At 42.8% G+C, this 12,072-nt stretch overlaps 1 protein-coding gene across 20 annotated transcripts in view; it reads left to right on the forward strand.

The window, feature by feature from the left end:
- The window catches only part of RIMS1 (regulating synaptic membrane exocytosis 1), a 625,149-nt gene that overhangs the window by 243,487 nt on the left and 369,590 nt on the right, over positions 1 to 12,072 (forward strand). For all 20 annotated transcript variants that reach the window (XM_082249043.1, XM_082249059.1, XM_082249050.1 and 17 more), the window contains one exon: positions 7,579 to 7,678. In XM_082249043.1, coding sequence (XP_082105169.1) covers positions 7,579 to 7,678 — 100 coding nt within the window. The remainder of the gene's footprint in view (positions 1 to 7,578; positions 7,679 to 12,072) is intronic.

Here is a 12,072-nt window from a genome sequence, read left to right on the forward strand (position 1 = left end):
ATCGACTCAACTGTGTTTGGAGGAGGAATGCTCCATATGACCCCAAGAACACCATCCCCACTGTCAAACATGGAGGTGGAAACATTATGCTTTGGAGGTGTTTTTCTGCTAAGGGGACAGGGCAACATAACCGCATCAAAGGGATGGTGGACGAGGCCATGTACTGTCAAATCTTGGGTAAGCACCTCCTTCCCTCAGCCAGGGCCTTGAAAATGGGTCGTAGATGGGTATTCCAGCATGACAATGACCCAAAACATACCGCCAAGGCAACCAAGGAGTGGCTCAAGAAGAAGAACATTAACGTCCTGGAGTGGCCTAGCCCGTCTCCAGACCTTAATTTCATAGAAAATATGTGGAGGGAGCTAAAGGTTCGAGTTGCCAAGCGACAGCCAAGAAACCTTAAAGTGGTAGTATACCACTTTTTGTGACTTTTAACTACAGGTAAGCCTATAATAAGGCTAACCTGTAGTTACAATTAATATCTCCTAAACCTGCATGGTTTAGGAGATATTTGCACTGCATGCAGCCGTTGACGCGAGCGGCGCATCCGCTCTGAAGGTCCGGCGGACCTTTAGCGTTCCTTGACGGGAAGTGACTTCATCGCGGGTCCGGCCACTCACAGTGCCGGAGCCGCCGAACCCGGAAGAGATGCCGAGGGATCATGTCAGCTCCCACAGCGGTGTCCGGGGGTCCGTGTCGGGGCTTCGTTCTAAGGTAAGTATTTCATAATGAGCTAGTTTGCGATGCATACTAGCTCATTATGCCTTTGTCTTGCAGGGTTTTTTTTTATACTACCGCTTTAAGGATTTAAAGAAGATCTGTAAAGAAGAGTGGACCAAAATCACCTATGTCCAAATGGTACAGAGGTGAAACCAAAGGGGATTTAAATGTGCCACTTATACGATAGAAATTTCCATAATCCAGTCCATATTTAAAATTGAATAAAAGACTTTTATTTCTTATACATTAAAAGAGACAAACATACATATACATTCCATATTTGTATACATTAATTGTACATAGGATACAGTTTTTTGAATTACAGAGATCCCATCAAGGGACTATGTGTATGTATAAAAAGTTGCTGGGAACTACGCGTTTCGCAAAAGGTGCTTCCTCAGGCTCCAGCTGTTTCAAAATATTAGAGAGTCTATTGATTTTGATCTTGATCTGTTCAATCGGATTGTACAGTGTATGTATATAAATTGCAGGTAGGTATTGTTAAAAGAGGACAGGCGGTCGGTTATACCCTGGAACAAATATTAGATTTGTATATGTTTGAATGTGATTATCCCAGATAAATGCCAAAAAGAGAAAGAAATTTTATATATGGTGTTGATCCGATCAGCAATGTATTGTACATGGGGTTAGGAAAAAACACCAGTGTAGATGACAAATAGAGCTCATAGAGGTCCTTATGAGAACCTAAAGAGTATTATGGGGTTCCAAGGTTTGCAGGAAGGTTATTCAAAAATCCATCTCATAGATATATGCTTCTGATATTATCTGCAGAGAGCAAGGGGGCCGTCTTATACAAGAGGATTGTAATAATATCGATCGTGAGAGAGGTTTTTTCCGGTTAGTTACAACCTCCACATACCTGCCATGGCTAATCTTTTGCGCTGTGACCTGGAGGGGGAGTAGCTCCCCCCTGCCTTTGCTGAGCTGGTGGCCCAGCTGGTCCAGGGGCTGCAGTTTATCTGTGATGCCTCTTTGGATGTGGCTCCCCTAGTAGCTCGGCTCTCTGTTTCAGCAGTGATCCTTTTGGCTCAAATGCTGGTCTGTGGAACAGACTTCTAAAAAGGTCTGACTGGTCTACCTTTCAAGGAGATCGCCTGTTTGGTGCCACCCTGGATGACAACATTAAAGGTCTCACAGAGGGGAGACCTTTAATTATGTCATCCAGAGTAGCACCCTTTCTTCCGCAGGCTTCTACGGGCAAGGACCCTTGTTGTAGACGCGGGCCCTCCTTCTCAAAGTTTTTTCGTCCCTTTAGGGTCGACTGACAAGGGTTGGAAGCCCTTCGGGACCTCCTCTGGAGGATCCAAGCGAACTTGGTCTGGCAAGTCAAGAGCAGGCTTCTCCAGACCTGTGGACAAGACCCCCTTAGCAGGAAAGTGTGCCCTCACCCGTAAATGGGGTAGGGGGACATCTTCACTGGTTCGTGGACACATGGACTTCCCCGGTACAAGATAAGTGTGTCCACGAAGTCATACGGTCTGGCTACAAGATTGGGTTAGGTTCTTTCCCTCCGGTAAGGTTCTTCCTTTTAATGTATGATTGTCCCCGGTCCACTTACAGGCTCTTTTTTGGGGTGGTGCAAGAGCTTTTACTTCAAAGGGTAATTATCCCAGTTCCGACATCGAAAAGTTTTCAGAGGTTTTTACTCAAACCTGTTTACAGTTCCCAGGAAGGAAGGCAAGGTGCATATAATTCTGGAACTCAAGGTGCTGAACTGCTTTGTGCGGGTGCAGAAGTTCAGAATGAAGCCCATTCGCATGGTGGTGGCTTCCCTGCTTCAGGGGGATTTTCTCGCCTCCATCGACATCAAGGACGCTTCACTTCACATTCCAATATGTGTCGGTCACCAGCCCTTCCTCCACTTTTCCGTGGGAGAGGAGAATTATCAGTTTGTGGCATTACCCTTTGATCTCGCCTCTTCTCCTTGGGTCTTCATGAAAGTGTTGGCCCCGGTGCTAGCATTGTTACGCCAATGGGGGATCACGGTACTGGGCTACTTGGATGATCTCCTTCTGTGATCGGAGTCTCTTACTGCTCTAGGGGAAGACCTGGAGATCGCCATACGAAAACTCTGAGGGAGTTTGGCTGGATTTTGAATTTTCAGAAGTCTACTCTGGTTCCATCCACACAGCTGGATTATCTGGGTCTGACTCTTGTCATCCCTCCAGACTGGCAAGCGGTTGCTGGGCCTGATAGTGTCTACCTTTTGAGGCAATTCTGTTTGCACAGTTCCATACGAGGTTCCTTAAAGGGAGATTCTGGCCAAATGGGACAAGAATCCGCTGTCTATGGAAAACCAGATCCGACAGAGCCAGGGAACAAAAGAATCCCTGATATGGTGGCTTCGTTCTCTGGTGCTTCAGCTGGGCAAAATCCTTCCTCCCCTTGTATTGGACAGTGGTCGCCACGGATGCCAACCTGTGTGACTGGGGAGGTGTCCTCGGCAAAATTTCTGCTTAGGGGATCCAGACACTGGAAGAGTTCAGAACACTGATCGATGTCTTGAAACTCCAAGCGAACAGACTGTGCCTGGAACATTGGACAGATCGTCTTCAGGGATGTCCTGTGTGCATTTAATTGGAAATTGCCACGGCCGTGGCTTATGTCAATCACCAGGGGAGCACAAGACGTGTCCTGGCGGCTCTTGAGGTAGCTAGCATTCTAAGGTGGGCAGAACGGTTTGTTCCAGCCCTCTCTGCTGTACACATTCCAGGGGTGAAAAACTGGCGCGGGGATTACCTCAGTCGGCAGGAGTTGGACCAAGGGGAGTCGTCCCTTCATCCGAAGGTGTTTCATCAGTTGTGTCTCCGGTGGGGCATCCCAGTGGACCTGTTGGCGTCTCGGCTCAACAGAAAGGTGCAGAGGTTTGTGGCTCAGTCACGGGATCCTCTGCTAGACGCCACAGATGGGATGATGGCCCCATGGGGTCAGTATCGTCTGATTTTCGCCTTCCCTCCTCTCAAGCTTCTGCCAAGACTTTTACGCAGGATCGAGGCAAAAGGGATTCCAGTCATCTTAGTGGCCCGGACTGATCTCAACAGGCTTGGTATGCCGATCTGGTGCGGCTGGTTACCAATGTTCCTTGGAAGCTTCCTCTCAGGGAGGATCTGCTTTCCCAAGGGCCAATCTTCCATACTGCTTTACAGTCGCTGGCTTTGACGGCTTGGCTGTTGAATGCCAGGTGCTAATGGATAGAGGTTTTGTTTGAGTCAGTGATTCCAATGCTGTTAAAAGCTAGGAAATCTACTTCTAGTTAGATCTACCATCGTACTTGGAAGACGTACATTGCGTGGTGTGAGTCTCGTGGGGTTCATCCTCGCTCTTTTTCAGTGGCTCGGATCTTAACCTTCCTTCAACGGGGGGTTGAGCAGAAACTGGCCTTGAGTACTATCAAGGGTCAGGTGTCGGCCTTAGCGGTCTGCTTTCAACGGTCCTTGGCTACATACTCCCTGGCATATACTTTTCTTCAGGGAGTTAGGCACTTGACCCCCTCTAGTGCTGTCTCTGTTGCCGCCTTGGGACCTCAATGCGGTGCACTCAGTCTTCCAGAAGCCTCTTTTTGAGAATCTTTGGGAGATTCCCCTGCTTACGCTGTCCCAGATGGTGCCCTTTTTTTGAGCTATCACCTCTGCATGCAGGGTGTCCGAATTGGCGGTTTTATCCTGTTGTACACCTTACTTGGTGGTTCACAGAGATAAGGTGTTTTTTTGCCTCTGACCGTCGTTCCTTCCTCAGGTTATCTCTTAATTTCATTTAAATTAAGACATTGTGTTGCTTTCCCTGTGTCCCAGGCCAAAATATCCAAACAAAAGGAAATTGCTTTGCATGCCTTGGATGTGGACCGGGCAATTAGGGTGTACCTGGCAGCTACAAGGTCTTTTAGGAAGTCAGACTCACTATTGTGCTCACGGGTGGGCCTCGGAAAGGGTGGTCCGCTTCCTCTGCGACCATTTACAGATTGATCAGACAGACAGTGGTTCAGGTCTATTCCAAGGGTTAGGTTCCTCCTTTGCCTGTCAAGGCGCACTCTACACGGGCGCTCAGTGTCTCCGGGGCCTTCTGTCACCAGGCGTCAGTGACGCAGGTTGGCAAGGCGGCCTCCTTAGTCGTCGGTGCACACTTTAACAAAGTTCTATAAAGTGGATGTGTTAGCATCTGCGGATCCTTCTTTTGGGGTGCAAGATTTTGCAGGCGGCTGTTTAGAGGACCTGGTCCTCTTTGAGGGTGTATTGCTGTTTTTATGTGAGCTCCAGTTGTTTTGGTTGAGCTCCTGTTTACCTGGTTGGCTAAAGTTAGCTTTGGGAGTTTCTTGTTTGCTTTTTCCAGCCATCATGTTTAACACTGCTTTGGGACTACCCACTGGTTAAGAAGATCAGGAGCTGTGTCTGTCAATGAGCGAAAGAGAAAATGGGATTTTTGACTAAAGCCCCGTACACACGTACCGATCGTCGGCCGACCGATCGGCCGTCTTTTGTCCAGGGCTGTCCTGTCCGCTGAAAAGTGCAAAAGACTGCACAAGAATTTAGTCCGCCGACTGCATAAGTGATGTCATGTGATGGTTAACTTTCCCTGTATTTTTTCTTCTCTGAGCATGCCCAGTCTTGCAAATCTGCTGATTGTCGGCCGAATTCTGTACTGACTGGCGAACAATCGGCCATTCTGTTGTTGGCCAACAAAAATGTTAATGCCTGCACGACAGATTCTTTTCGGCCGAAAGTGCGCTGTCGGCTGTCGGAAGCATCATACTAACAAGCCTACAATCGGCCGATCGGTCGTCGGCCGAATATTTACGGCCGACAATCGGTACGTGTGTACGGGGCTTTACCTTAAAATCCATTTCTCTGATGTTCATTGACGGACACAGCATCCACCCCTCTGTGGAGTTATATTTCTTCTGACACTGCTTGTAACAAAACTATAGTACCTATAGCAGAGAGAGGGAGTATACCCCCTGGAACTTCCTGAAGGGGTAGCCAGACTTTTTTTCCTGCCTAGTGTCCTACTCCTGTAGGGGGCAGTATAACCCAATGGTTAAGGATATCAGGAGCTGTGACTGTCAATGAACATCAGGGAAATAGATTTTACGGTAAGTCACAAATCCAGTTTTTAACAATAAAATTACTTAAACTCCCAGAACATTACACATTTTCTGAAAGCAGATACCCTGTAGAATAAAAAGGTGATAATTTAAAAAAAAATGTTCACATGATATTTGCGCAGCTGTTTATTAAACCCAAATTTTCTGGAAAAAATATAATAAAATGAATTTTAGTGCAAAACCACACCATATAATACCTATTTTTGATTAAAATATAAAAGATGAGGTTGCATTGAGTAAATAAAATACCAAATGTTCCATGTCTTTAAATTGCGTGCGCCTGCGATATCGCCAAAAATGATGGTGCCCAAAAATCCCCATAGGTGATGCTTTAAAAGTATTTACAGCTCATCAAGTTAACTAGGAACTCTTGTGCTATAATTATTGTCCCCACTCTGATGTTCGTGGCGATATGTCACACATGTGGTGCGGTTTAAATACGCGTGCACACCCTGGGCTTGCGCTTGCATTTGCTCAAGTTTGTGGAGCAACGGAGATTTCTGCTATTTTTTTTTTAAATATAATATATTTTATTCTCATTTTATTTTTTACTTTTTTCTTTTATTTCTTTATTTTTACTTGATTGCTATCACAAGGGTTAATAATAAATAGGTGACAGGTACTCTTTATGGAGACATTAGGGGTCTAATAGACCCCAATGTCTCCTTTGACTTTGACATCATCTAACCAAGCACAGATCGGCTTGGTTAGATGAGTCCCCTGGCTGTACTGGCCAGGAAAGGGTGCATATGAAACCGGAAGTGAGATCGCTTTTGGTTTTATTGTCTGCATGTGAGATCGAGGCATGGATTTGCCTTAGTCTCACCACAATCTTTTTCACTACGCCAGCAATTGTGTTCCTGGGTATCGGTGAGCACAGGACAGCCTTGGAACCACCTAAGGAGGAGGGGGAGGCACCACACTGCCAGCTGTGTGAATGTGATTGGCAGCTACAGTGTTGCTGCATCACTTTCACTTTGAAGTTGGTCGCCGGCTGAACAAAACACAAGCTGATGGCCATTAGATTGTGATTAAAGGTTCACTCTTTGGACGTACATAGTATGCCAAAGAGCTGAACTGGTTATACTGGTTATACTGGGTCCAGGTCAGGGACTTAGACAACATTGAAGTCAAACCATCAGAATGACATCCAGGAACTAGCATTCTCAAAGGAGAGTTCAGTAATGGTAGCCTTCATTAATATCTAGTGACAGTCTTCCTTTAAACTCTCCATCTTCCAAAAATGAAAAAACTTTGTGAACTACAACATAATATTTAAAATCTTGCCTTCCCTTTGAATGTTCTGGGTATATGAGGGATAGTTTTTGATTTTAATGTACAGATTCTAAATTCTATACTGTTCATACAATGCAGCCTTACAGTTGAAAATAGGGGGCCCGCAGCAAAATTTGATGTGATAATGTATCAAATTCAAGCTGATATTCTCTGTGCTTTAGGCTATTGTCATCTACCCTTGAAATTTAGCAACAACTGTAGTTGCTAGCAAGTTAAATATTTATATGACAACTTTATATGACAACATAGTGCATTCAGCTCATTTGCTTTTTTTTGTAGAAAGACAGTGTACAGGTTTAGTATAAATCTTTTCAGTTATACCACTGCTATAGGGTAGGGTACTAGTTATTTAAGTTATAAATTTTTTGTGTATTTGTTAGTCCTTTTCAAAATTGTTTTTTTCCTCTTATTTTTCTAATTGTGTTTATAAATTATATACTCAGGTTGTTGGAGGTAAAATGACTGAAACAGGACGCCTTGGTGCCTTCATCACCAAAGTCAAGAAGGGAAGCCTTGCAGATGTTGTAGGCCATTTAAGAGCAGGTATTTCAATAAGGCTTCATGTCTGTTTACATGTAAATTATGGGTAATACAATTCTCCATGAGCTGTCTACAGTGTTGCATGGCAATCCAGTACTAGGGATGAAATCCAATGCATCAGTGAAATAGGCAAATTTTTTTTGCTAATTATAACAATGCCAGATGCCTGTTGCTTTAGAGCTGTATTTCCAATTAGTGTAATTACTATGATATTTTGAAAAAAGCAGTTTTTCCCATCATTCTCCCAGGTACCATGCGATCTCTGTATAGCAATCACATGTTTTCTAGTAAACAACTGTCATACTATTGTGATTGGCCACATTGATCACATGGTACAGGGTCAATCACAGCACCCTGTACCATGTGATAGCTGTGGCCAATCACAGCAATGAAAATGGCAAAGAATAAATCATAACTGAAAGCCATTCAGGACAGGTATAACTATTGACTTTACAGTGATCATTACAATCACAATGTAAAAAACAAAACAAAAAAACACATTAACTGCATTACTCTGGTAACAGTTTGTAAATTGTAAAGAAAAACTAAAGAAAAAAAATTGTAAAATTATATATAAGTATATTACTGCCACCCACTCACAGTGTCCTTAATCATGGTTGCTCACTCGCAATGTCCCTGATTACCACTACACCAGTCATATTTTCCCTTATCACCACCACACCAGTTAGTGTCACTGATCACCACCAAATCAGCCATATTATCCCTGATCACTTCCACACCAGTTACAGTGTCCCTGATCACCCCCACACCAGTCACATTGTCCCTGATCCCTGCCACAGAAATCAGTGTCACCATAAGGACTTCTTTACATGACCAATGTTTTCTAAAGAGCTATGTTCAGCTCACTTTTCAGAGAGAGAATTTGACAGGCAGGGAGAAGGCATTGTATCGCCTCCTCCCCACCTGCTTAAGCCCTTGGACTTGCACAAGCAATCCTTTTCACTTGAATAGGTCACTATCAGTGGGTGTACAGGGGGTATCATTTGTGCCACAGCTGCAAAGCAAAGCATCACAGCCAAAGCATGTTTTAGCCGCTGCCTCTGCAGCTAAAGTGGGTAGCGGTTGAGGGGTAATAAAACTACAGCTCAACTATGAGGATTTACTGCTACCGACCTCATGTGTGAATGAGCCCTAATAGTGCAGCCAATCACAATTTTCTACTCACCACCACACCAGCTACAGTGTTGCCAGACCAGTGTAGTTAGAATCAGTGTTCCTAATCACTGCCACACCAGTGCCGTGTTGCCTCTGCCTGCCACATGTCATAATCCTAGCCTGTTTATCGACCACGATTCTGCTTGTTGCCTGGATTGATCATTTGCCTGTTTGCTGACCATGTCTCTGCCTGCACCTGAACTAAAGCATCTGCATGTCCAATTGGCTATGCTCCTGCAAGACACCGGTCCTAGTCATCCCCTGCAGACAACTGCACCCCTGGAACCACAGGAACTCTTTTATTCTTTCTATCTGCAGCCTCCTGTATTTCCTGGCCAATGAGCATGGCATTCCTTGGAGCAGCCACGTACCAGTAGGCTAGAATTGCTTGACTTAAAGGAACAGGGTCTGCTACACTAAGCTATATTCCATTACCACTTGTATAGATACGACTATTACAGTACATATCAAGCTGCTTTTCCCTGCACTACTGAGCCCAAAACTCTTAATTGCAGCTGCTCCTCACCATGTGATCACTAAAAAAAATTTGAAACACAGGGCAAAAAAAAGTGATACAAATTCTTATAGATCTACAGTAAATGAATGTGAATGTAAAAAGAAACATATTCAAATTAGTGTCAAAGAAATATCACAAATCCAAAAAACCTTGCTCCAAAAATTACTATATATTAGACATGTTATCAGTGAGCTACTATGGTGCAACACATTTGCTAAAAGTAACTTGCAAATATAACTCATAAATAATAAAATGTGCAGCAGGCTCTGTGCTGTCCTCTTAATGCAAATTAGTGCCAATGCGTGGAATAACGTGCAATAAGTGAAGGTGCACTCCCAATGTCTAATACATTTACCAGTCTCTGTAGACTCCTTAGCAGTATTGCATGTAGGTCGCTCAAGGTTTGGGCCCGGTAAGGTTAGGCACTTTTTATCCTGGTGAGTGCTTTGTCTCCTGGTCCCCCAGCGGTAGATGGACTTTTAGGATAAATATGGGTATCCCCAGTGGACATATGTTCAAAGACAATGGAAGAAAGAGATCTCCATAGCGTGATACAGTTTAAAGATTTTATTATTAAAAAGCAGAGTAACACTTACAGATTTGTGGCTGCAAGATCGCTAGTTATATGACTGAAATGCAGAGGCATCCGGTTCTCATGTGGCCATTCGGGGTGTGCACTTCCCTGTTTGCGTTCCATCCAGTGATCGGAAATTACGCCGTTGGTACTGCCGTCAGCCGGAAATTGCGTCGACACGTTTCACCCCTCTCAGTGGGTGTTTTCACAGACGTATCTCCAGCTGAGTAAGTGAGAGGCTTTTTATAGCCAGCCTTCCTGTCGAATATTATTGGCTCACTTCCTGTTCGGTGTACATGGCTTCATTTACACCCAATGGATGGCTATACCTGTACCAATCATCGGCATAGAAATAAACATTATTGCATATATTGCGGTCCTACTGACCCATTAATATATATAAACTTTATTATAATTATGCAATTGTGGCTAAAAAATATTGAAATATTTGACATATACGAGTATGGCTAAAAGTGTTGTTAAAAATATGGAGAATGTGTTATTGACAAATATTCTAGTTACTGATTTCCCCCAATTAGAAAATGATGCGTCCAAGTGGAAGGAAATAAATAAAAATAAAGAAAACTAATAGGAAAAAAATAATATAAAATAATAAAATAAAAATAAAATAAAATGTGAAACAATGAGAAAAAATAATAAAATAAAATATGAAACAATGAGAAAAAAAATGGAAAAATAGAAATAAATGTAAAAAATGAATAAATAAAAATAACAATAACAGTAAAAATGAAAATTAACGTAAAGTGATAAAATGTATTAAAGGGGTAAAGTATGGGGTTATACACTAAACACTATTTTATGAAATGTATTATTGTAAAACCCTTAAAATGTATAAATAGAAAATAAAATTCTACTATTTAGATATAAAACAATTTAAGTCTAGCTCTATGTTTAAACCCCTGGGACTCATTGTATCAAGCAAATATATCCATTTACCCTCATTTTGGGATATCCCCTTTTTCATATTTCCTCCTCTCCAATTGGGCAATATCCTATATATCCCACAAAATGTAAGCACCGTTGGATCCCTATTATGGATCAATTTGAAGTGGTTAGATAGACTGTGATTCTTGAACCCCTTTTTTATATTGGCTACATGTTCCCGCAGACAAACCCCCAATTTCCTTGTCGTTCTTCCCATGTATTGGAGCTTGCATAGACACCCCAAAAGGTAGGTTACATGGGATGTCTCACAGGATATGAATTTATCTATCCTGACTAAGGTTCCTTTACTATTGGATTTGAAATGTGTAGTTTTCGGGTTCTGTAACGAACCGTTCTGCAGGCCACACACCTCCCACATGTAAAAAATCTGACCTGATCCAAAAAGGTAGTATTTTTTCTTGGTGGATCTACCACATATTTTGCCAAGTTGTTTCTTAAGGTCAAGGGCTTTGTGTATATGTACTGTGGTTTTGTAGGTAGGATTTTTTCAAATATTTGACCTTTCCGGAGTAAGTGCCAGTGTTTCTTGATTATTTTTCCAATTGTTTATACTGTCTAGAAAACCCTGTCATAAAGGCCACTCCATATTGGGTATTGTTTTCTTTATTTCTTAATTTCAGCATAGTCTCCCTGTTGTACCTATACACTTCATCCTTGATCTTATTCTTATCTCTTTTGTGTTATATCCTTTCTCTTCAAATCTCTTTATGATCATTGTTGCTTGCTTGATTTTCATAGTCTTCATCATTGTCACAATTTCTCCTATTTCCTATAAATTGGCTTTTTGGAACTCTGCTCAACCACCTATAATGGTGGCAGCTGTTCTTTGGAATATAGCCATTTCTATAAACTTCTTTGAAAAAAGTCCTGGTACATAACCTCTCATTTTGTTTATAAATAACCAGGTCTAAGAAGTTAATGGCCTTTTTATCAACTGTTTCGGAGAATGTGATATGATGTTTGTTTGCAGTTATCTTTTGCATGAAGTTCTGAAAGGAATCTTCTGTGCCTCCCCATACAATCAGTATATCATGGATATACCTCTTGTATAGTATTCATTCCGGTCTTGTTTTACCGTATATGGCTTCCTCCTCCCATCTGCTCAGGAAGATATTAGCTGCTGAGGGTGCATATTTTGCCCCCATGGCAACACCCCTTTTCTGC

This window comes from Pelophylax lessonae (genome assembly GCF_965119305.1).
Source record: "Pelophylax lessonae genome assembly, chromosome: 3".
In the NCBI taxonomy this organism is placed as follows: Eukaryota; Metazoa; Chordata; class Amphibia; order Anura; family Ranidae; genus Pelophylax; species Pelophylax lessonae.